The 26,567-nt window shown below is 44.1% G+C and overlaps 2 protein-coding genes across 4 annotated transcripts; both read left to right on the forward strand.

Annotated features, from left to right (window-relative positions):
• The first annotated feature begins 410 nt into the window (after positions 1–410).
• On the forward strand, positions 411–21,759 carry LOC139577710 (gastrula zinc finger protein xLCGF3.1-like). Of its 3 annotated transcripts, none has more exons than XM_071404893.1 (5): positions 411–561; positions 671–919; positions 1,476–1,600; positions 4,934–5,101; positions 21,565–21,759. In XM_071404893.1, exons 1-5 carry the CDS (start codon positions 522–524, stop codon positions 21,742–21,744), a joined length of 762 nt encoding a protein of 253 aa, XP_071260994.1. In that variant the 5' UTR covers positions 411–521; the 3' UTR covers positions 21,745–21,759. The 3 variants fall into 3 exon arrangements, with proteins under 3 accessions (XP_071260994.1, XP_071260993.1, XP_071260992.1); XM_071404892.1 differs by lacking the exon at positions 21,565–21,759 and adding an exon at positions 5,909–7,038; XM_071404891.1 differs by lacking the exon at positions 21,565–21,759 and having other exon boundaries at positions 4,934–7,038.
• Positions 21,760–23,034: 1,275 nt separating this feature from the next.
• Positions 23,035–24,983, forward strand: LOC139577716 (uncharacterized). The gene is made up of 2 exons (XM_071404902.1): positions 23,035–23,142; positions 23,362–24,983. The coding sequence occupies exons 1-2, from the start codon at positions 23,040–23,042 to the stop codon at positions 24,315–24,317; spliced, it is 1,059 nt and encodes a 352-aa protein (XP_071261003.1). The 5' UTR covers positions 23,035–23,039; the 3' UTR covers positions 24,318–24,983.
• Positions 24,984–26,567: the final 1,584 nt, after the last annotated feature.

Raw genomic sequence — 26,567 nt, forward strand, 5'->3', positions numbered from 1 at the left:
AAGGTGAATGCACCAACTTGTAAGTCGCTCTGGATAAGAGCGTCTGCTAAATGACTTAAATGTAAATGTAAATAACATCCGCTAACCATGTGTATGTGACCAATAAAATTTGATTTGATATACAGTGGTTTTTCCTCAGAGTTGCCGGGACATCTTATATCAATCAGTACACTCGTAACAACTTAAGCATTACGAAACTATTATTCGATCAAATAAACCCACATAGCCATAAAACAATTTGTTGACCAAATTCGACACTCTCATTGAACTAACAAAAACTCCTTGCTTGGTTGGCGAAACGACGAAAAAAACGCCACCTGCTGGGAGGTGACAGATTTTCTGCCGAGTTGGGCATGTCTCTTCCTCTTTCTCTGGTATTAGAAATTGTGACGAAAGTGGTTAGTCTGACGGAAAATCACACGAAGAAGAAAACGGAAGTGAACAGTGATGAAGAACAATTCCCACATTAGCGTTTTTATTGTTGTTATGTAGACGTTTATGAACACCTTGGTACTCAAAATATGACTCATTTAATTACCCAACATCACATACTTACCCAAGGTAGTGTTTAATTCGCATTGCAGACAGGATTTGGTTGATAGATTGTATCTAGGTAACGGTAGCTAGCTGCTAACAATGGCTAACTGTATGGTTTTTCACTCTCAAATAGCCTCCATTATGGAGGTGCTAGCGAATACAGCCGTGGCAGACATCTGTAAACTCGTAGACGATGACTATGCAGTGTTTCGTTTGGAAATAACTCAAAGCCAGAAAGAAAACAGGACATTACGGAGGAAACTACAGCTATTGGAACAGAAGGTGACACGGGAGCGCACAGAGAGGACAATGCGAGACCGCGTCCTCGCCAGTCGTCCCAGTAGTGTCAAGATCCTCGACCGATACAGAGGAATGGCCAGAGGTACATTTTGCACAAGGCTGGGGCTGTCGCCCTGTTCCCGTCTGCGCATGTGTTCAGATGTATATTACCCAGAATTGTGTCTTGGTCAGTTTTTGGATAGAATGCAATAATTCCCCTGATTGCTTACTTAGATATCTTGCACAAAGACACTATTTCCCGGAAGGCCGAGGCTGTGCAGCCTGTCACCGTTCATATATAGCTAGTGCCTTTCGCCCCGTTTCCCTCTGCTCATGTGTTAAGATGTGTTACTCAGAATTCCGTCATGGTCAGTTTTTGAATAGTATGCAATAATTTCTCTGATTACTTATCTTGTGCAAAGACATCATATTCAAACCAGATTCTTGATTTACTGCATTTCCTATTATTTACTCAATGAAAACAATATGATGCATGAAACAATCAATTGATCTATAAATAGTATATCAATAAGTTATAAGGTGTTACCTTACATCCTTGCCAATTCTAGACATTGTCAATTGGGTACAATATACAATTGAGCATTGACAGTAGCTAATCTAACCACCTTTTTTCCACCCCAATTAAATCTCCGTTGAAGGAAATCTCACTGGAGGCTACAGGAGCTTTGTGAAGCCAGCAGGACACAATACATGGAGAGATGACCAACCAATCACTGTTGATGAGGGGAGTGGAACCTCAACCCAGCACGTTATCGTGATAGAGGTTAGTGTAATAGTATTACATCAAAATTACAGTACATCAAATGTGGCCAATTCATTTCAGAAAGGCTCCCCTCAGCTATTTACTTGTTTACATGTGCAGTACCAGTCAAAAGTTTGGACACACCTACTCATTCAAGGGTTTTTCTTTATTTTTACTATTTTATACATTGTAGAATAATAGTGAACACATCAAACTATGAAATAACACATACAGTGGGGAGAACAAGTATTTGATACACTGCCGATTTTGCAGGTTTTCCTACTTACAAAGCATGTAGAGGTCTGTAATTTTTTATCATAGGTACACTTCAACTGTGAGAGACGGAATCTAAAACAAAAATCCAGAAAATCACATTGTATGATTTTTAAATAATTAATTTGCATTTTATTGCATGACATAAGTATTTGATCACCTACCAACCAGTAAGAATTCCGGCTCTCACAGACCTGTTAGTTTTTCTTTAAGAAGCCCTCCTGTTCTCCACTCATTACCTGTATTAACTGCACCTGTTTGAACTCGTTACCTGTATAAAAGACACCTGTCCACACACTCAATCAAACAGATTCCAACCTCTCCACAATGGCCAAGACCAGAGAGCTGTGTAAGGACATCAGGGATAAAATTGTAGACCTGCACAAGGCTGGGATGGGCTACAGGACAATAGGCAAGCAGCTTGGTGAGAAGGAAACAACTGTTGGCGCAATTATTAGAAAATGGAAGAAGTTCAAGATGACGGTCAATCACCCTCGGTCTGGGGCTCCATGCAAGATTTCACCTCGTGGGGCATCAATGATCATGAGGAAGGTGAGGGATCAGCCCAGAACTACACGGCAGGACCTGGTCAATGACCTGAAGAGAGCTGGGACCACAGTCTCAAAGAAAACCATTAGTAACAGACTACGCCGTCATGGATTAAAATCCTGCAGCGCACGCAAGGTCCCCCTGCTTAAGCCAGTGCATGTCCAGGCCTGTCTGAAGTTTGCCAATGACCATCTGGATGATCCAGAGGAGGAATGGGAGAAGGTCATGTGGTCTGATGAGACAAAAATAGAGCTTTTTGGTCTAACTCCACTCGCCGTGTTTGGAGGAAGAAGAAGTATGAGTACAACCCCAAGAACACCATCCCAACCGTGAAGCATGGAGGTGGAAACATCATTCTTTGGGGATGCTTTTCTGCAAAGGGGACAGGACGACTGCACCGTATTGAGGGGAGGATGGATGGGGCCATGTATCGCGAGATCTTGGCCAACAACCTCCTTCCCTCAGTAAGAGCATTGAAGATGGGTCGTGGCTGGGTCTTCCAGCATGACAACGACACGAAACACACAGCCATGGCAACTAAGGAGTGGCTCCGTAAGAAGCATCTCAAGGTCCTGGAGTGGCCTAGCCAGTCTCCAGACCTGAACCCAATAGAAAATCTTTGGAGGGAGCTGAAAGTCCGTATTGCCCAGCGACAGCCCCGAAACCTGAAGGATCTGGAGAAGATCTGTAGGGAGGAGTGGGCCAAAATCCCTGCTGCAGTGTGTGCAAACCTAGTCAAGAACTACAGGAAACGTATGATCTCTGTAATTGCAAACAAAGGTTTCTGTACCAAATATTAAGTTCTGCTTTTCTGATGTATCAAATACTTATGTCATGCAATAAAATGCAAATTAATTACTTAAAAATCATACAATGTGATTTTCTGGATTTTTGTTTTAGATTCCGTCTCTCATAGTTGAAGTGTACCTATGATAAAAATTACAGACCTCTACATGCTTTGTAAGTAGGAAAACCTGCAAAATCGGCAGTGTATCAAATACTTGTTCTCCCCACTGTATGTAATCATGTGGTAACCAAAAAAGTGTTAAACAAATCAAAATATATTTTATATTTGAGATTCTTCAAAGTAACCACCCTTTGCCTTGATGACAGCTTTGCACACGCTTGGCATTCTCTCAACCAGCTTCACCTGGAATGCTTTTCTTGAAGGAGTTCCCACATATGCTGAGCACTTGTTGGATGCTTTTCCTTCACTCTGCAGTCCAACTCATCCCAAACCCTCTCAATTGGGTTGAGGTTGTGTGATTGTTCAAATAGCCATTCAACAGCCTGGAGGTGTGTTGGGTCATTGTCCTGTTGAAAAACAAATGATAATCCCCCTAAGCAAAAACCAGGTGGGATGGCGTATCGCTGCAGAATGCTGTGGTAGCCATGCTGGTTAAGTGTGCCTTGAATTCTAAATAAATCACAGACAGTTTCACCAGCAAAGTACCCCCAAACCATCACACCTCCTCCATGTTTCACGGGAACCACACATGCGGAGATCATCCGTTCACCTACTCTGCGTCTCACAAAGATACGGCGGTTGGTACCAAAAATCTCACATTTGAACTCAACAGACCAAAGGACAGATTTCCAACAGTCTAATGTCCATTGCTCATGTTTCTTGGCCCAAGCAAGTCTCTTCTTCTTATTGGCGTCCTTTAGTAGTGGTTTCTTTGCAGCAATTCGACCATGAAGGCCTGATTCACACAGTCTCCTCTGAACAGTTGATGTTGAGATGTGTCTGTTACTTGAACTCTGTGAAGCATTTATTTGGGCTGCAATTTCTGAGGCTGGTAACTAATGAACTTATCCTCTGCAGCAGAAATACGCGGTCTTCCTATCCTGTGGCGGTCCTCATGAGAGCCAGTTTCATCATAGCACTTGATGGTTTTTGCGACTGCACTTGAAGAAACTTTGTTATTGAAATGTTCCTTATTGACTGACCTTCATGTCTTAATAAAGTAATGATGCACTGTCGTTTCTCTTTGCTTATTTGAGCTGTTCTTGCCATAATATGGACTTGGTCATTTACCAAATAGGTCTATCTTCTGTATACTACCCCTACCTTACCAAAACACAACTGATTGGCTCAAACACATTAAGAAGGAAAGAAATTCCACAAATTAACTTTTAACAAGGCACATCTTTTAATTGAAATGTATTCCAGGTGACTACCTCATGAAGCTGGTTGAGAGAATGCCAAGAGTGTGCGAAGCTTTCAAGGCAAAGGGTGGCTACTGAAGAATCTCAAATATGAAATATATTTTGATTTGTTTAACACTTTTTTGGTTACTACATGATTCCATATGTGTTATTTCAAAGTTTTGATGTCTTCACTATTATTCTACAATGTATAAAATAGTAAAAATAAAGAAAAACCTTTGAATGAGTAGGTGTGTCCAAACTTTTGACTGGTACTGTACATCCTTATTTCTCTGCCATAGGGGAGCTTGTGAGACTTTCCTACGACATTGTCATCCAATTCCACTCATGTACCAGTAATAACCTCCTCTCTTCTTCTGTCAGTCTGCAGAAACAGGGGTTGCAGGTCCTGGGGTCAAGCAGGAGAGAACTGAAGGAGAGGACACAAGACTCAGCAGAGACATCCAGACTGGATTGACTGGAGCACCCCCTGTATCCAGGGAGGACCCCGCCGCCTCGCCTCAGCCCAGGACCCAGCACAGCATCACGGAGGTCAGTGGAACGCCGAACACCGTCCTCAAGTCAGAGATTGACACTGAGACTTTAACTGTAACACACAGGCTCTTACCCACAGGATCTGACCACAGATCAGACTCAGAGAGACTGGAGCTGGGGCCACTGGGCTGTCCTCCTGCTTCCAGCTCAGAGTACTTACCGGTATTTCACCAGAGCCAGAGGACGGTTCATTCCTGTGGAGATGGTGACGCGTTAGACACTGGTGTTGATGACCTGCCTTGTTCTTACGCTACAGAGATGGACCCTGGCAACATATCCTTGGGTTTAGAGACACAGACTGATCTGTTTAGAGAGGACTGGAACCAGTACAGTAGTAGTGTATACTCTGAAGGGTGCCTAGATAAGAAACGGGAGGTTATAGTGGTAGACGAGGTGAAAGTGGAGGGCGACGCTCCTCCCACATGGAATGCAGATAGTCACTTAGGAGACAGACACTCACAGGGTAGAGATTTCTTAGATTACAGAGAAAGCTTGGACACAAATATAAATGTTGTCACCCACTCCCCTTTACACGCATTCAGGGATCGTGTCCCAGTGTCCACGTCGATGGCACCTTCCGATTCACACGGCTGCGTCGTTTTCGATCAAGTGTTGAACTCAAATGACCAAAGGGCCATGGCTCGTGGAGGGGGAGCAACATCCGGCAATAGTAAAGAGAAACGGTTCCTCTGCATGTTCTGTAATAAAGGCTTCAGCTGCCCACAGAAAGTGGAGATCCACCAGAGGGTCCACACAGGGGAGAAACCCTACAGCTGTACCCAGTGTCATATGTGCTTTTCCCAGGCTTGTCACCTAAAGAGGCACCAGAGGGTCCACACAGGGGAGAAACCCTACAGTTGCCCCCATTGTGAGAAGAGGTTCTCCCGCCAGGACCAGCTGAAGATGCACCTGAAGGTCCACACGGGAGAGAGGCCATTTGCATGTACGCACTGCAGGAAGAGGTTCTCAGAGAGGAGCAACCTCAGGATACACCAGCAGAAAAACCATTCCACTATGTAACATAGGAAGTACCCATTCCACTCTATAGTGTCTGACGTTTAGATCAAACCCAGCATTGAAGACACAGATTCATTTTCAGTGTTATCAGCAGAAAAGATCCACAGATGCATTTAGAATAACGAGAGTAACAGATTTCAATGTTGAATATTTGTGGGTAGAATATTGCATCCAGACATGATATTGTATGATATATAAGGCATATATAAGCCTAAAAATGTCAAATAAGTGCTTGAGGTGTTCCGGAAGACTGTTCAAAAAAATGAACCTCTAGGAGATGAAAAATTTAAACGAAACAGGGAGTACATATGTTTTGAATTGAAATGCAAACAGATTCTAAGTTGGTTGATGTCATAAATATTAAGAACTAAAAGGCGATGGAAAAGTGGAGAGGAACTGGCACGACTGTCTGAATGAGTTGCCAGCATCACAAAACATTTTTGGAGAATGAATATGTTAAGGTTACTTTTGTACGTATTGGCCTAGACCAGGGCTATTCAACTCTTACCCTACGAGGTCCAGAACCTGCTGGTTTTCTGTTCTACCTGATAACTAATTGCACTCACCTGTTGTCCCAGGTCTAAATCAGTCCATGAGTAGAGGGGAACAATGGAGAGAAAAATGCAGCAGAACTGGCTTCGACTTCCAGAGTTGAGTTTGAGGGGCCTAGACTATATTGCAACATAAGGATGCATTAAGGTGTATTACAGATTTAATATTATTTTACTTGGGATGAGATGTTGAATTCGTCTGATGACACCAATACTTATCGCAATTTTATTGCAGACAAATTAAATGGGATTTGCCCAGTAAATTTTTTTTGTCAATGAGAACACCTAGGAATTTGGTAGTTTTAACACGGGGTAGAAAAGGAAATGTATTATACCTTTTTTTGGCAATAAAATGCATGATTTAAACCAGTTGTCAACATCATTTAATTACAAATAAAGTTTTGCGATACTAATCATTGAACGAAAATGCCATAGAAAATGTTATTGGGCTTTTGAGCAGCAGTTTCATTTACAACATCCGACCAGTAGATATCAAAACGTTTTTCTGTAAATGTAGCAATGTGTTTGTGATCAAAATTACTGAAACAAATTCTATTGACCTGATTGCTTTGAGAGCTGGTACAAACGAGATAAAATAACAGGAAATTATCAGATATCTCTGTACAAGAGACCAGATACTCCAGATTTTAAAAGAAATTAGTAAATATGTTGTCAGATTGCTACTTGTAGCAGTGATTCTTAAGTACAATAATGGCAAGATATAGGATCAAGAAAGTTATTGATCTTAACTTGATCACTCTTCTGTCGCAGAGAATTTTCCTGCTGCATCAGGAAATTCAAATGAGCCTGGTGAATCCCTGAAAATGATCAGTTCTCTTTTTCTCCATACAGGGGCAGTCAAGCCATTGGGATCAGCGCTTGCTATAAAAAATCATATTCTCACTCGCTCAAACGCTAGGCCCTATTACTGCAAAATTAAAATGTACAAAAATGTATCTGAAATGCAGCAGCCATATACATCAACAATTGTCGTTTTACATAGCTTAATAACGCAAGATGGATATTGGTCTTCATTAGGCTACTACATACAAGTGTATCATAAGGTTACGAATGAACTGTCAAAATATAATTAAATCGTGGCCTGGGGTGGTCTTGCAGTTAGGGCTGCTGCCTTCAATACTGTTTCGGCGGGGGTTCGATTCCGGCCAACGCATTCCTGGCACAAATAACTCAATCCCCCTGATTGACTTGATACACATTTCAAATATGGACAGTCCAGGGATATTTTACCCCCGATCTTGATAAGAAATTACCATACCAGACACTTTTGGATAACATAAAAATGAAACAAAATAATAACAATAGCCTACGCTACACCAACATTAGTGTCCATTCATACAAAGTGTCGGGTAAATTGCCACAGTAGATTTGCCGTGGTAAACAAGGAAATCCTTTTTTCTGTTGTACGGAATGCTTGTCAATCGCCCTTAGTCTGTTCAAAAAGAGCTACGTCTTTCCGATGACAACACCAACTTGAGGGCGAACATATCTAGAAAGTTACAAGTGTAACCTGATCTCCCACAGGAGCAACCAACGTCTTAGACCGTTTTAGACTCTTTGACCGAGGGCAGGCACTGGTTACAATATGCCATTTGGTTATATTCCAATAAACTACATTCTGTAGGCCACCCGTAAAAGGCGCTGCATGGTCAATCCGACATCTGCATTGGCCGTGTAGCATTTACGGTGATACTGCTTCGGCAGAAGTCAGGGAATTCATACATCTTGTGCTTCGCAGAGCTGTTGTGAAGGAACTTGTCAAGGAAGTGAGTTTGTGTTTATACAGGACCACCTGCCCCCCCCACCTACTGTCAGACAATCATGTCAATGCGGAGCTATACGGAGTCCTCTGCATTGTTACAAAATTTGAGAGGCGATGTGGTACGGAGCTAAATTTGGCCTCTGCATGCATCCGTAGGCGCCACAATTGCTTCACACCTTCCATACGGAGCCTCCGACCACATTTTTGGATCAAGCATAAATTGGCTTTTAGCCTATCCATTGTCACATTATGAAAGGTGAAAACAAATTATAGGCTATTGTTTGTGTCCCTGGCTGATTTGGGCCATCAGTTGATTGACAGATGTAGGCCTACTGTAGAACGATATATTTTCCTCCAGTGTGGATGCTCGCCTAGTTTTATAGTTAGGCTGTGTATAATTTGTCAATTTAGTTATTGTCTTTGGTATGGATTGAAAGCCTGTATTGTGTGGCCTTAATATTTCATTTTGTAAAGCTGTCAAGATGTTTGAGCCTATCCAAAGATGATTTTGTTGAGCTGAGACACTTTTCTCTGAATAGTAAATTATCAGACTATTTGTTTTACTTCTGGAAAACATTGAAATAAATGCAATTCACTTGTGGCCCTAATGTAGGCTCAGGCTTGCCACTAGATCACCCTGCACTGGGCGCAAATTCATGAGGCTCAGAGCCGGAGCACGCTGCTTAGACCTCTGCGCTACTGCCTTACAATGCCCTAGCAATTACTTAAATCACTTGTGCTACCCACACTATAGAATAATAATTGGAAATTGTCAAAAACATGTAATTTCAATTATTCATGCCTGTGTTCCAAATTACCCCACTGTGTCCCTTACAGCCTGTTTTTTTCCTCAGTGAGTACTGGCGGCTAGCTGTTGTTCCACAGGAAGCTTATCTCTAACCCAAACACCAGATGGCTGCCTCTAATTTAATATCAGTCCTAATGCTCAATCCCTCTGTTTGTAATGTGACCTTGTATTGAAACATTTACTTCTTCAAATTACTAAGATATTGCATTATTAGAGTGCTATCTGAAAGCCAATTACCATTCACTTTGTTCCTTCACACGTATTAAATGTCTATCTTAAGATTCATATGTAATGCTTTGGAGGGATCAATATGTATATATTTCGGTCCCCTGTATATCGCATGCTCTGTCCATAATAAGTCTCTACCTAGCATTTTAAACGGTTGGTTAGGTGAATACAGAACATCATTGGTTCTATTTAACAGGGTATGGGGTTTATTTCAAAATGTATTACCAGGGTGGAAGAAATCTTTTAAGTGTTTATAATTGTATTGGTTAGGGGTAAGTCAAATCCTATACAATGTTTTAACCATATCTTTCTCAAATGATCCATCAAGGGACCACTCTGAACATTTCTCAATACTTTTTACACCACTTACGTACTTACGTACTACACCACTTACGTCTAATTGTGGGTGAGCAGGTTGTATATATATTTGTTCTGTTGTTTACTTCATCAGATCTCTAGTAACCCATTATACATTTGTTACATCACAAATTCCTCCTCTACACCAGTGTTCTATTCATACAGGGGTTTAAATATTCACTCTAGTCTTCTATTTAACAGCATATTCAGGAATAATACTATTTTCTTTCATATCTACATACAGAATCCCAATATAATGTTATAGATCTGAAAACTCAGCTCACACAGAACTGGTTGGGATATTCATTATTTTCCTTATATAACTATACTTAGGGATCCACATCCACATTTACATTTAAGTCATTTAGCAGACGCTCTTATCCAGAGCGACTTACAAATTGGTGCATTCACCTTATGATATCCAGTGGAACAACCACTTTACAATAGTGCATCTAACTCTTTTAAGGGGGGGGGGGGGGGGGGGTTAGAAGGATTACTTTATCCTATCCTAGGTATTCCTTAAAGAGGTGGGGTTTCAGGTGTCTCCGGAAGGTGGTGATTGACTCCGCTGACCTGGCGTCGTGAGCGAGTTTGTTCCACCATTGGGGTGCCAGAGCAGCGAACAGTTTTGACTGGGCTGAGCGGGAACTGTACTTCCTCAGAGGTAGGGAGGCGAGCAGGCCAGAGGTGGATGAACGCAGTGCCCTTGTTTGGGTGTAGGGCCTGATCAGAGCCTGAAGGTACGGAGGTGCCGTTCCCCTCACAGCTCCGTAGGCAAGCACCATGGTCTTGTAGCGGATGCGAGCTTCAACTGGAAGCCAGTGGAGAGAGCGGAGGAGCGGGGTGACGTGAGAGAACTTGGGAAGGTTGAACACCAGACGGGCTGCGGCGTTCTGGATGAGTTGTAGGGGTTTAATGGCACAGGCAGGGAGCCCAGCCAACAGCGAGTTGCAGTAATCCAGACGGGAGATGACAAGTGCCTGGATTAGGACCTGCGCCGCTTCCTGTGTGAGGCAGGGTCGTACTCTGCGAATGTTGTAGAGCATGAACCTACAGGAACGGGTCACAGCCTTGATGTTAGTTGAGAACGACAGGGTGTTGTCCAGGATCACGCCAAGGTTCTTAGCACTCTGGGAGGAGGACACAATGGAGTTGTCAACCGTGATGGCGAGATCATGGAACGGGCAGTCCTTCCCCGGGAGGAAGAGCAGCTCCGTCTTGCCGAGGTTCAGCTTGAGGTGGTGATCCGTCATCCACACTGATATGTCTGCCAGACATGCAGAGATACGATTCGCCACCTGGTTATCAGAGGGGGGAAAGGAGAAGATTAATTGTGTGTCGTCTGCATAGCAATGATAGGAGAGACCATGTGAGGATATGACAGAGCCAAGTGACTTGGTGTATAGCGAGAATAGGAGAGGGCCTAGAACAGAGCCCTGGGGGACACCAGTGGTGAGAGCACGTGGTGCGGAGACAGATTCTCGCCACGCCACCTGGTAGGAGCGACCTGTCAGGTAGGACGCAATCCAAGCGTGGGCCGCGCCGGAGATGCCCAGCTCGGAGAGGGTGGAGAGGAGGATCTGATGGTTCACAGTATCAAAGGCAGCCGATAGGTCTAGAAGGATGAGAGCAGAGGAGAGAGAGTTAGCTTTAGCAGTGCGGAGCGCCTCCGTGACACAGAGAAGAGCAGTCTCAGTTGAATGACTAGTCTTGAAACCTGACTGATTTGGATCAAGAAGGTCATTCTGAGAGAGATAGCAGGAGAGCTGGCCAAGGACGGCACGTTCAAGAGTTTTGGAGAGAAAAGAAAGAAGGGATACTGGTCTGTAGTTGTTGACATCGGAGGGATCGAGTGTAGGTTTTTTCAGAAGGGGTGCAACTCTCGCTCTCTTGAAGACGGAAGGGACGTAGCCAGCGGTCAAGGATGAGTTGATGAGCGAGGTGAGGTAAGGGAGAAGGTCTCCGGAAATGGTCTGGAGAAGAGAGGAGGGGATAGGGTCAAGCGGGCAGGTTGTTGGGCGGCCGGCCGTCACAAGACGCGAAATTTCATCTGGAGAGAGAGGGGAGAAAGAGGTCAAAGCACAGGGTAGGGCAGTGTGAGCGGAACCAGCGGTGTCGTTTGACTTAGCAAACGAGGATCGGATGTCGTCGACCTTCTTTTCAAAATGGTTGACGAAGTCATCCGCAGAGAGGGAGGAGGGGGGAGGAGGGGGAGGAGGATTCAGGAGGGAGGAGAAGGTGGCAAAGAGCTTCCTAGGGTTAGAGGCAGATGCTTGGAATTTAGAGTGGTAGAAAGTGGCTTTAGCAGCAGAGACAGAAGAGGAGAATGTAGAGAGGAGGGAGTGAAAGGATGCCAGGTCCGCAGGGAGGCGAGTTTTCCTCCATTTCCGCTCGGCTGCCCGGAGCCCTGTTCTGTGAGCTCGCAATGAGTCGTCGAGCCACGGAGCAGGAGGGGAGGACCGAGCCGGCCTGGAGGATAGGGGACATAGAGAGTCAAAGGATGCAGAAAGGGAGGAGAGGAGGGTTGAGGAGGCAGAATCAGGAGATAGGTTGGAGAAGGTTTGAGCAGAGGGAAGAGATGATAGGATGGAAGAGGAGAGAGTAGCGGGGGAGAGAGAGCGAAGGTTGGGACGGCGCGATACCATCCGAGTAGGGGCAGTGTGGGAAGTGTTGGATGAGAGCGAGAGGGAAAAGGATACAAGGTAGTGGTCGGAGACTTGGAGGGGAGTTGCAATGAGATTAGTGGAAGAACAGCATCTAGTAAAGATGAGGTCAAGCGTATTGCCTGCCTTGTGAGTAGGGGGGGAAGGTGAGAGGGTGAGGTCAAAAGAGGAGAGGAGTGGAAAGAAGGAGGCAGAGAGGAATGAGTCAAAGGTAGACGTGGGGAGGTTAAAGTCACCCAGAACTGTGAGAGGTGAGCCATCCTCAGGAAAGGAACTTATCAGGGCGTCAAGCTCATTGATGAACTCTCCAAGGGAACCTGGAGGGCGATAAATGATAAGGATGTTAAGCTTGAAAGGGCTGGTAACTGTGACAGCATGGAATTCAAAGGAGGCGATAGACAGATGGGTCAGGGGAGAAAGAGAGAATGTCCACTTGGGAGAGATGAGGATCCCAGTGCCACCACCCCGCTGACCGGAAGCTCTCGGGGTGTGCGAGAACACGTGGGCAGACGAGGAGAGAGCAGTAGGAGTAGCAGTGTTATCAGTGGTAATCCATGTTTCCGTCAGTGCCAAGAAGTCGAGGGACTGGAGGGAAGCATAGGCTGAGATGAACTCTGCCTTGTTGGCCGCAGATCGGCAGTTCCAGAGGCTGCCGGAGACCTGGAACTCCACGTGGGTCGTGCGCGCTGGGACCACCAGGTTAGAGTAGCAGCGGCCACGCGGTGTGAAGCGTTTGTATGGTCTGTGCAGAGAGGAGAGAAGAGGGATAGACAGACACATAGTTGACAGGCTACAGAAGAGGCTACGCTAATGCAAAGGAGATTGGAATGACAAGTGGACTACACGTCTCGAATGTTCAGAAAGTTAAGCTTACGTTGCAAAAAATCTTATTGACTAAAATGATATAGTACTGCTGGCTGGTGAAATAGGCTAGCTAGCAGTGGCTGCGTTGTTGACTTTGTTTGAAAGTGTAGCTGGCTAGGTAACCTCTAACTGGCTAGGTAACCTCGACAATTACTCTAGACTACACAATTATCTTGGATACAAAGACAGCAAAGACAACTATGTAGCTAGCTAACACTACGCTAATCAACTCGTTCCGTTGTAATGTAATAGTTTCTACAGTGCTGCTATTCGGTAGGAGTTGGCTAGCTAGCAGTGTTAGCTAGCAGTGTTGACTAGGTAGGAGAACGGCAGCGCGGCGGACGAAAATAGCTGGCTAGCTAACCGATAATTACTCTAAACTACACAATTATCTTAGATACAAAGACAGCAAAGACAACTATGTAGCTAGCTAACACTACACTAATCAAGTCGTTCTGTTGTAATGTAATAGTTTATACAGTGCTGCTATTCGGTGGCTAGCTGGCTAGCTAGCAGTGTTGACTACGTTACGTTAGAAGGACGAAAATTGCTGGCTACCGAACCTCAATAATTACTCTAAACTACACAATTATCTTTGATACAAAGACGGCTATGTAGGTAGCTAAGATCAAACAAATCAAACCGTTGTACTGTAATGAAATGAAATGAAATGTAATACTACCTGTGGAGCGAAGCGGAATGCAACTACTCGCTCCAACCCGGAAATACACCACCACACCACCATACATCCACAACACTCCATGTGCATCTTCAACAATTATAAATCCCTACAATAACACCTCGTGCTATTATCAGTGGTTCTCAGACCACGTAGACTTTTCTATCGTTACATCCTATGTATCTTCAATGGTTCTCTTGCCGCTACTTCCTATACACTAGTAGTCCCAGACTATGATGGGCGGTGGTGGATGGAATCCCTAGATTGAGTCCCTACATTATTACCCCATGTGCATCTTCAATGATTCTCTTGTCGTTACTTCCTATGCACAATATGTATATCCTACTCTGCCTTCTGAAAGTATTCAGACCCCTTGACTTTTACACATTTTGTTAGGTTACAGCCTTGTTCTAAAATTGATTAAATCGTTTTCCCCTGATCAATCTACACACAATACCCCATAATGACAAATCAAAAACAGGTTTTTAGAAATTTTTGCTAATTTATTAAAAATACAAAACTGAAATATCACATTTACATAACTATTCAGACCCTTGTCCCAAAGCCACTTCTGCATTGTATTGGCTTTGTGCTTAGGGTCGTTGTCCTATTGGAAGGTGAACCTTTGCTCCAGTCTGAGGTCCTGAGTGCTCTGGAGCAGGTTTTCATCGAGGATCTCTCTGTACTGCTCTGTTCATCTTTGCCTCGATCCTGAATAGGCTCTCAGTCCCTGCCGCTGAAAAACATCCCCACCGCATGATGCTGCCACCCATGCGTCACTGTAGGGATGGTGCCAGGTTTCCTCCAGACGTGACGCTTGGCATTCAGGCCTAAGAGTTCAATCTTGGTTTCATCAGACCAGAGAATCTTGTTTCTCATGGTCAAAGTCCTTAGGTGCCTTTTGGCAAACTCCGAGCGGGCTGTCATGTGCCTTTTACTGAGGAGTGGCTTCCGTCTGGCCACTCTACCATAAAGGCCTGATTGGTGGAGTGCTGCAGAGATGGTTGTCCTTCTGGAAGGTTCTCCCATCTCCACAGAGGAATTCTAGAGCTCTGTCAGTGACCATCGGGTTCTGATCAAGGTCCTTCTCTCATTATTGCTCAGTTTGGTCGGGCGACCAGCTCTAGGAAGAGTCTTGGTGGTAACAAACTTCTTCCATTTAAGAATCTTGGGGACCTTCAATGCTGCAGAAATTGTTTGGTACCCTTCCCCAGATCTATGCCGACACAATCCTGTCTCGGAGCTCAACGGAAAATTCCTTCAACCTCATGGCTTGTGTTTTGCTCTGACATGCACTGTCAACTGTGGGACCTTATATAGACAGGTGTGTGCCTTTCCAAATCATGTCCAATCAATTTAACTTACCACAGATGGACTCCAATCAAGTTGTAGAAACATCTCAAGGATGATCAATGGAAACAGGATGCACCTGTGCTCAATTTCGAGTCTCATAGCAAAGGGTCTGAATACTTATGTAAATTAGGTATCTGTTGTTTATTTTAATACATTTCCCCCAAAAATCTTAATGCCTGTTTACGCTTTGTCAATATGGGGTCTTGTGTGTAGATTGCTGAGGATTTTTTTTATTTAATCAATTTTTGAAAGGCTGTAACGTAACAAAATGTGGAAAAAGTCAAGGGATCTGAATACTTTCCGAAGGCACTGTATATTTAATAACACCACGTGTCATTGTTAGTGGCTGCAGACCACATAGACACTTCTTCAATAAATGCCTACAGACAGCTGTCAGCGGGGCTTTCCATGGTACTGTTACGCCCTCGCTCTAGTCTTCTATAAGACTAGTGAATAGCCTTCTCTCTATAAGACTATGGGTATCTTTTTATGCATTATTCACCTTAATTGTATTGGTTTTATAATGCATTTTTAAAATAATTTCAAATTGAATTACTGAAATAATTTGCCGTTCCTCAATTGTTCGTGGATGATGTGTTTCCTCCTGGGCAGTTAACAATAAGGGTCTGGTCTGGGCGGGTCTCGTCATCTTTTGGTCAGATGGGAATTTCCCTCAAAATGCGCCACTGGTTTTCCTCGCAGACCCCCAACTGGAAAGCTCCGCAGGCAGAATCAATCATCCAGTTCGTGATGCCAAATTGAATTTTTGTGGAAATTCTTACACAGGGAGACTCAAAGTCAATCTTAAATGAATCATTGTTTATTATCAGCGTGCTGGAGAGGTTCCAACCAACTCAATGCACCAAGTACACATGTCAATCTACTGGGGCAGTCCCGTTAGTTCTTATATACAGACAAGTTATATTTGCATGATTTAGCTTATTCATCATTCATATTTAATTAATCAATAACGTTTGCATGTGACAGACCAATACCTCAAAATACTTCTCTCTAAGCTGGGACCTTGAAATGGAGGTATCCCTTTCTCTAAACAAGGTTCTGGGCTGCCAAATTGCAGATCGTGATAATGAGGATTCGTTCAATCAGTCACTTGCATGAATACAGAAATAGGTTTTTACAAAAACACAAACGTAAACATTTCCATCACACACATTCAATACCGCCTTGCACACATCTAGCTGGCCTAAGGTGTAATCATTAGTCCAACAGTTCCAAACGAGAGTTTCTATTGGACAAAGCCAGGTATGTTTATCCCCATTTCGTTCTGTTTGCTTCTGTTTAAGAAATGTTTTTCAACAGAATTGGCGGAATGAATACACCCCTGATCACACACAAACAATTCACTTTCATAGCTACATACAAACAGCTTGTTGTATTCCTTCTCGCATGTATGCGCTCTCCTCCTCTCACCTTTTCCCTTTGCTTGTGGACTTCAATGCACAACACATTGTGCATTGCTGTCTGTTAACAGGCTGTCTGTTACCAGGCGAAAAAGCATTTCCAAGCAAAACATTCATATCATAACTGCTACACACAGCCTACATTGTTGTCACCATATTAGCTAAAGTAACGTCATAGTCAACATAGCTAATAGAACTAATGCATTAGTAAACCCGCTACAATCATGCAGTACAGTCACTGGGGCCCCCCGGTGGCAATAAATTAATAAAACCAAAAGCTTACCTTGACTTGGAAGAGTTCCAGTGTTGGATAGTCATAGCTAGCTAACATAGCATCCCTCTGTTTGAGCCGGGTGTTTAAGTAGGCTAAACTAGCTAGCTGCATTTGCTAGATATGAAAAGAGTGATGAAGTTTTGCTCTCTCTCTCTCGCTCCTCCATTTTTGAAGAAATTAATTTGTTCAAAACTTTAACTATTGTCTTTGAGTCAACTACTCACCACATTTTATGCACTGCAGCGCTAGCTAGCTGTAGGTTATGCTTTCAGTACATTCGCTAATCCTTTGATTGGGTATAAAACATGTCAGTTCATGCTGCAAGAGCTCTGATAGGTTGGAGGATGTACTCCGGAAGTTGTCATAATTTTACTGTGTAAGTCAATGGAACGGGGTGAGAACCATGAGCCTCCTAGGTTTTGTATTGAAATCAATGTACCCAGATGAAGACGGAAACTAGCTGTCCTTCGGCTACACCATGGTGCTTACCTTAGAGTGATGTTGAGGCTACTGTAGACCTTCATTGCAAAACAGTGTGTTTTAATCAATTATTTGGTATTGTGAATATATTTTGTATCGTTTTATCTAAAAAGGACAACGTTTTAAATGTTTAACTATTTTTATTAAATTCACTGAGGAGGATGGTCCTGATACATAGGTGCATCATTTTAAATGATTTTGTTTTAAGCCTTCCCCAAACCACCATAAAATTATGTTGGAAATGTCCATGGTGAGTTGGGGAGAAATATATTTTTTTTTAAGATAAAAAAAGTCAAATGAATTAAAGGAATAGATCAGTGGGCTACAGCCAAGTCGCCTGCAGTAGGCCTACTGGGCGGAGGGGGTGAAACACCAGCTGGTCGTACTTCAGGTATGTGATGTTGCCTCTCTTTTGCTGTTCAAAGAAAGCGGGTCCTTTCTTTTGAGGCGTACCTTTCGGAGAAGTCTTCATTGATTAAGAACTGAGCTCTTTGGCCTTGCACACCAGTGGTGGGTTTGGTGTTGAAATGAGAATGCATAAGCAGATAAGAACCCCATGCCCACTGTAATATATGGTGGTGGATTTTTGTTATGGTGCTGTTTTGCTTCCACTGGTCCTGGGGCCCTGGTTAAGGTCAAAGGCATCATGAACTTTACCCAGTACCAGGTCATTTTAGCCCAAAACCTGGTTGCCTCTGCAAGGAAGCTGATACTTGGCCTCAAGTGGATCTTCCAGCAAGACGATATCCACAACCACACATCAAAATCCACAAAGAAATGGTAAATTTAATCGAATCCCATTGAAAACCTGTGGTTTGAATTGAAGAGAGCAGTCCATAAGCGCAGACAAAGGATACCAATGATCTCGAAAGATTCTGTATGGAGCAATGGTCTAAGATCCATCCTCCCAATGTATTCTACAATTTTAGAAAACATTTTAGAAAAAGGCTCAGTGCTATAATCTTCGCAAGGTGAGGTATTGAAAACAGGAGTGTCAATCATTTTGACCCCTATCTTTTTGTGAATTTTTTTCTCTGAGCAATTGTATTAGTTTAAAATATAATACATTTAAAAAATAAAATTGCATACAATATAGCTCAGTATTTGAATTATGTATTTTATTCAGTCATTTTTGCTCATCTTTATCAAGGGTGTCAATTTCGGATCCCACTGTCTTCCCTAATTTTTAAAGATACATTATGATGCTTGCAACGTCTGAGCAGGGGGACGCGACCATGGTGTGGTTAGCTGATACGTAAAATACATATCCAGGTGTTGTAAGATCTTACAGGTGTCAGCAACGTATAAGCAGAGAAACGTGCCCATTGAGATGAGCACGATGCAAGACTTAGCTGTCACACAGAGTATCTGCGGCTTTGCACGTGTGCTTCACACTGCTATAACGTGGTAGCTCTGGGATCAAAACAGCTGAGAAGTTTAACGTCACGCTTCAATGCTTCTGGTTGTTGCAGGAATTTACCCACTACTACTGTTTACTTGGTGCATCTACATCACATCTCGCTGTCTGCCTTTAAAGCAGGGGTGAGGGGAGTTCCTTCCTAATTAGGGACCTTATTTCATCAATCAAGTACAAGGGAGAAGCGAAAACCCGCAGACATTCGGCCCTCCATGGAATGAGTTTGACACGTGCTTTAAATGGACAGTTCACCAAATTACAAAATTACATATTGGTTTCCTTACCCTGTAAGCAGTCTATGGACAAGGTTTGACATCAGTCCATGCTTTGGTTTAGTTTCCCTGGTACTGTTTCCAAATGCTAACGTTTTAGCATTTGTGGCAAAAATTCCCATTCAAGTCATGGTACCAATTTTTTTTTGCATGGATTGCGTCATACCTTGACCATAGACTGCTTACAGGTTAAGGATACCAATGTGTAATTTGTGTGAACTATCCCTTTAAACCTAACCTATGACCTGACCCATCACCTTATGTATTACTGCCACACAGTGGCAAGAAGTGACATCAAAAACTATACAACACATAAATGGCTGTTAGCCTCCCAAGCGCAGGTTACTATCTGTCCCTAAAACTGACACTAAATAATATAAACAAAATATATTTTTTATAAAACTTAAAGTAAATAAAAACTAGTAAATCAGATCTGAAAACTAACCAAAACGAAACTACATTTAAAACAAAAATCTTAAATTAAAAATGAATATAAAAACACAACTATGGGCCTCTCGAGTGGTGCAGTGCTAGCTATGCCACTAGATATCCTGGTTCGAGTCCAGGCTCTGTCGCAGCCGGCCGCAACTGGGAGACTCATTGGGCGGTGCACAATTGGCTCAGCGTTTTCCGGGTTAGGGGAGGGTTTGGCCGACAGGGATGTTCTTGTCCAATTGCGCACTAGCGACTCCTGTGGTGGGCCGGGCGCAATGCACGCTGACACGGTCACCAGGTGTACCGTGTTTCCTCCGACACATTGGTGCGACTGACTTCCGGGTTAAGTGGGCATTGTGTCAAGAAGCAGTGCGGCTTGGTTGGGTTGTGTTTCGGAGGACGCCCGGCTCTCGACCTTCGCCTCTCCCGAGTCTGTACGAGAGTTGCAGCGATGGGATTAATTTAAGAGGTAGGGTTTAACGTATTCGGAAGATGGGCAGGGACTCTGCTGTTCCACCATTGTGGTGCCAGGACAAAGAAGAGCTATGACTTGGCTGAGCTTGAGCTGACCTACCTGTAGGAGTGGGATGGCAAAGAGACCAGAGTTCGCAAAACAGAGTGTAAGGGTTGGGGTGTAGGTTTTGAGCATGGAAGAAGTTTGGAACCAACAAGACTCATCCTAGAGCTGGCCGCCCGGCCAAACTGAGCAATCGGGGGAGAAGAACCCGAGATGCCCAAGAACCCGATGGTCACTCTGACAGAGCCCCAGAGTTCCTCTGTGGAGATGGGAGAACCTTCCAGAAGTACAAACATCACTGCAACACTCCACCAATCAGGCCTTTATGGTAGAGTGGCCAGACGGAAGCCACTCCTCAGTAAAAGTTACATGACAGCGCGTTTGGAGTTTGCCAAAAGGCACCTAAAGGACTCTCAGACCATGAGAAACAAGAGTCTCTGGTCTGATGACACCAAGACTGAACTCTTTGGCCTGAGTGCCAAGTTTTCTGGCGGAAACCTGGCACCATCCAGGGATGTTTTCAGCAGCCGGGACTGGGAGACTATTTAGAATCGAGGCAAAGATGAACGGAGCATAGAGAGATCCTTGATGAAAACCTGCTCAGGACCTCAGACTGGGGCGAAGGTTCACCTTCCAACCAGACAACGACCCTAAGCACACAGCCAAGACAACGCAGGAGTGGTTTCGGGACAAGTCTCTGAATGTCCTTGAGTGGCCCGGCCAGAGCCCAGACTTGAACCCGATCGAACATCTCTGAAGAGACCTGAAGATAACTGTGCAGCGACCTGGTCTGTTATTACAGCCTCGACGCGAGGCTGTAATTGCTGCCAAAGGTACTTCAGCAAAGTACTGATTAAAGGGTCTGAAAAGTTATGTAAACATTTTTTTTTAAATATATTTGCAAAAATGTCTAAACCTGTTTTTCCTTTGTCATTATGGGATAGTGTGTGTAGATTGAGGAAAAAAACGATTTAATCCATTTTAGAATAAATCTGTAACGTAACAAAATGTGGAAAAAGTAAAGGGGTCTGGATACTTTCCAAATGCACTGTATAGTGTACACACACTAACGAACACGTGAAAATAGTTTAGTCGGGTTTGTATGATGTTGACTTGATTTTCTAGCTGACTTCACAGCTGACTCATATTTACCCATAACATCATATTTATGTCCACACTGATGGGTTTAACAACAATGAAGTCATTCTGTAACTACAGTATAGGACTCAAACGTAGTGGGGATGGGTAAACACTCCATGTTGAAAGTGGGTTTATTATCTGTGTGTGTATGTACCTGAGGGAATGTATGTCTGTGTAATCTGTATCATCTGTCTCTTCCAGGAGGAGAAGGGTCCAGAGGTGCTGCTGGTGAAGGAGGAGGGGTGTGGGGAGGGTCTGGGGAACCCTGAGGGGACCATGGTCATGGAGGACAACCAGACTACACCTCCTCCTGAACCCACAGAGGAACCAGCTGAGCAGCACAGGACCACACACAGTCTCACTGAGGTGAGCCCACTGTAAACTACTGTCTGAATGGTATTAGGTCGGGCCGTATTCCACTAAGCCTCTCAGAGTTGGAGTGCTGAATTAGGATCAGTTCGGCCTTTTAGATCATAATGAATGACTATGTAATGAGGTGGAGGACCTGATCCTCGATCAGAACTTCTACTCTGAGACTCTTTGTGTATAAGGGCACAGGTCTTGATATATTGTTAGGTAGTGTGGGACCATGCCTTTGAAATATCAAACCATTAAAGAAGGTCAAGTAATCATATCAACTAACACGTTTGCATAGGACTCATAGCAATCCCTCATTGCCCAATCAGAAGATGGTCCATAACAGGGTGGTCAAATCAAATCAAATGTATTTATATAGCCCTTCTTACATCAGCTGATATCTCAAAGTGCTGTACAGAAACCCAGCCTAAAACCCCAAACAGCAAGCAATGCAGGTGTAGAAGCACAGTGGCTAGGAAAAACTCCCTAGAAAGGCCAAAACCTAGGAAGAAACCTAGAGAGGAACCAGGCTATGAGGGGTGGCCAGTCCTCTTCTGGCTGTGCCGGGTGGAGATTATAACAGAACATGGCCAAGATGTTCAAATGTTCATAAATGACCAGCATGGTCAAATAATAATAATCACAGTAGTTGTCGAGGGTGCAGCAAGTCAGCACCTCAGGAGTAAATGTCAGTTGGCTTTTCATAGCTGATCATTAAGAGTACTTCCAGACCTGAAAACTGCAGGTCTGGGACAGGTAGCACGTCCGGTGAACAGGTCAGGGTTCCATAGCTGCAGGCAGAACAATTGAAACTGGAGCAGCAGCACGGCCAGGTGGACTGGGGACAGCAAGGAGTCATCATGCCAGGTAGTCCTGAGGCATGGTCCTAGGGCTCAGGTCCTCCAAGAAAGAGAGAAAGAGAGAATTCGAGAGAGCATACTTAAATTCACACACGACACCGGATAAGACAGGAGAAGAACTCCAGATATAACAAACTGACCCTAGCCCCCCGACACATAAACTACTGCAGCATAAATACTGGAGGCTGAGACAGGAGGGGTCAGGAGACACTGTGGCCCCATCCGATGATACCCCCGGACAGGGCCAAACAGGAAGGATATAACCCCACCCACTTTGCCAAAGCACAGCCCCCACACCACTAGAGGGATATCTTCAACCACCAACTCACCATCCTGAGACAAGGCCGAGTATAGCCAACAAAGATCTCCGCCACGGCACAACCCAAGGGGGGGCGCCAACCCATATCAAATGTCTTTATCCAACATCATCTCACTCTGTATCTCTTACAGTCAGTAGACATGGAGGATGGGAAGCCTGATCTGCTGCTAGTCAAAGAGGAGACAATAGAGGATGAACCAGAGAGCATTGACCTCCTGAGTGGACTAAAGCTGGGGGTGCAAGGTAAGGGAGTAATAATATGGTCTACATACATTAATACATCTTTAATGGGAATAGTGATGCACTTGGCTATTATGTTTCCTTAATTCATCAAATGCAACTTATGTTTACATACAAAAACACACATAATGTATGAAAATTATTAGGTAATTGACAAAAAACTCCATATGTAGAGTTTTCTCTACATGTTTTTAAAGTATATTTTGTAACCTCTTCCTGCAGGTGGTTGGCTGGATGCTAACAGAGATTGGGCGGCCATCTTGGATTCCCAGACCCAGACCGGTCCAGCCAAAGGCCTAAGGGGCAACTTCACTGATCAGGCCAGGACCAGAAGCGATATAATAGAGGTCAGTGGATTGGACAGCGTCTTCAACTCTCGTCTGGGGAACAACACTGTTAACCAGAAACTGACAGTCGAACACAAAACAACCGAATTTAGTCTCCATGACAACATACTGGCTGAGACCAGGGCGAGACGTAGATTTGGTCTGCAGGGTTGGGTAGGTGTCCGTATGCAGCTGGAGAGAACAGACACAGACTCTGCTAGCGATGCTCCATCCTGCTCCTATAGTTGTGATTCAGAGAGACTGATGGTGCCTCAGGTTAATCCCCTAACAGGTGCTGCCTTCAGCCTGCCTTCTATAGGATCTATCAACTGGAACATGGACCCTGCGACAACACAGACACTCCCTGGCGCTTGTCCTCCTCACACTCTCCTAATGTTAAACCAGACCTCAGACAATGCCAGTGCCTCAACACTAAATGGCTACACAAGCCCATTGACAAATGACAGTAGTGGAGATGGAATCTGTAAACCTGGCAGCGCCAAAGAGAAGCGCTTCCCATGTTCATTCTGTGGGAAAGCATTCAGTTTTCCCAAACAGGTGGAGATCCACCAGAGGATGCACACTGGGGAGAAACCATTCAACTGTACCCAGTGTCAAATGCGCTTTGCCCGGGCTGGCCACCTGAAGAGCCATCAGAGAGTCCACACAGGGGAGAAACCCTTCAGCTGCCCCCAGTGTGAGAAGAGGTTCTCCCACCAGCACCAGCTGAAGAGGCACCTGAAGGTCCACACGGGAGAGAGGCCGTTTCCATGTACGCACTGTGAGAAGAGGTACTCGGAGAGGAGCTACCTCAGGTTACACCTGCAAAAAATGCACACGGCCTGTGTATAGTGACATGTAATGTAGTTCTATTTTTTTTACCTTTATTTAACTAGGCAAGTCAGTTAAGAACAAATTCTTATTTATAATGACAGTTTACTGGGGAACAGTGGATTAACTGCCACGACAGATTTTTACCTTGTCAGCTCGGGGATTCGATCCAGCAACCTTTCGGTTACTGCCCCAACGCTCTAACCACTAGGCTACCTGCCGCACCAACGTTTGTTTGTTTGTAGTTCATTTTGTTGGTTTTGGATGTAGTAGGGAACTGGATGAGGTGAACTGAGGAAAGAATGAGTATGATGAGACAGAGTAGATGATATGGTGATGGTGTGATGGTGTCTGTAAAAATGCTTCACTGATGAAGAGTGACAACCTTGTCCTGTTTGATGCTGGTGTTTTATAATGAGGAAATGATAGTGCCTTAATTCATGTTTACTTGACATGAAGTAGTGAAGCTGTGTGTAATGTAATCTTGAACCTTTTCCAAAGTATTCTAAAATTCATTTTATCAAAGCGATGGTACCAGATTTATAGAAAAGGTCAAGTGTTACCATAGTGAGAAGTTATTCTACTTGTGATTGCTATTTAGTTTAAATGAAATACTAAATTGACTCTGCTGACTGACTTGGTTATTTTGTAATTTTTTATAATATAAATATACATTTTTTTAAATAAACTCCAATGGCTCCATATTGTTAGGTTCTTGAATCAGTGTTAGAGATGGCTTGACTGTGGTTAACATTTTATAATATCATGTCATGTTTCTGTGTGTACAGCAAAGAGTTTGTTATATAAAGCATTATGCTTTTCTGTACAATATTTGTTTGCAGTCTGTAGTCAATGAAGACCTGCTGATCTGGTGTTACTGGCGGAAGAGACTGGACCTATGAAGCAACTGGTCAGGATCATGGATCAGGAGCTGTCGCTCTTCCTTCCCGAGTCAGAACAACGGTCCCAACCGCAAGGGACAGAGACTCGACCACAACCACTACATAAAACACAACCAGTGGACAGTTGGACTGAACAACCTCACTCTTGGTGGTCATTAGAGAGACTGGGGGGGTTCCAGTCAGGGATCCAGTCTGCAGCCCAGACCCTTCTCTTCACAGTCTCAGTGCAGGGATGGAGCAGGGAATGGGGCTGATAGATAGACCCTCCTGTTCCTATGATACAAACTCCACAGTATCCATGATGAGCAGAGCAGATCACCCTGGGATTCAGAGGGAGCGCCCCCCTATCCACACGACAGGACAGCAGTGGAGAAGGTGGAAAGTTCCTCGGCGTACACATCACAGACAAACTGAAATTGTACACCCATACAGACAGTGTGGTGAGGAAGGTGCAATAGCGCCTCTTCAACCTCATGGGGCTGAAGAAATTTGGCTTGTCACCTAAAACCCTCACAAGCTTTTACAGATGCACAATTGAGAGCATCCTGTCTGGCTGTATCACCACCTGGTACGGCAACTGCACCGCCCACAACCGCAAGGCCCTCCAGAGGGTGGTGCGGTCTGCACAACGCATCACTGGGGGCAAACTACCTGCCCTCCAGGACACCCACAGCACCCGATGTTACAGGAAGGCCAAAAAGATCAAGGACAACAACTACCCAAGCCACTGCCTGTTCACCCCGCTACCATCCAGAAGACGAGGTCAGTACAGGTGCATTAAAGCTGAGACCGAGAGACTGAAAAACAGCTTCTATCTCAAGGCTATCAGACTGTTAAACAGCCATCACTGACACAGAGAGGGTACTGCCTACATACAGATTCTAAATCATTGGCCACTTTAATAAATTAATCACTAGTCACTTTAATAATGTTTACATATCTTGCATTACTCATCTCATATGTATATACTGTATTTTATACCATCTATTGCATCTTGCCTATGCCGCTTGTGGTGGTTAATTTCTGTATTATCAAATGAGGAGAGACAAACTTATCACACAAGTCAGAGTTATACTTAAACTGAATCTTTATTAGTGAGAGCTCTGCAATAGCGACGGCTGGTCGACAAACCACCCTCAGATGATTTGTTGAGAGCCACGACACAAAGGCTACTAAAATCTTTTATTGCAAAGATCCACTCCCTAGTCGACATGACAAACAACAGATGTGTGGAACGGGTCACAAGGTGAGACTTGATAAATGAGAAAGCAGTATCCCGCAGCCAGATAGCATTTGCTATGAAGACTGTTCTTATTGTTCAGTTTGGCCCCTAAGACGAGGCTCCGATCTCGTTCCTGGTACTTCATAG

Source organism: Salvelinus alpinus, chromosome 6, assembly GCF_045679555.1.
Source record: "Salvelinus alpinus chromosome 6, SLU_Salpinus.1, whole genome shotgun sequence".
NCBI classification, from domain to species: domain Eukaryota; kingdom Metazoa; phylum Chordata; class Actinopteri; order Salmoniformes; family Salmonidae; genus Salvelinus; species Salvelinus alpinus.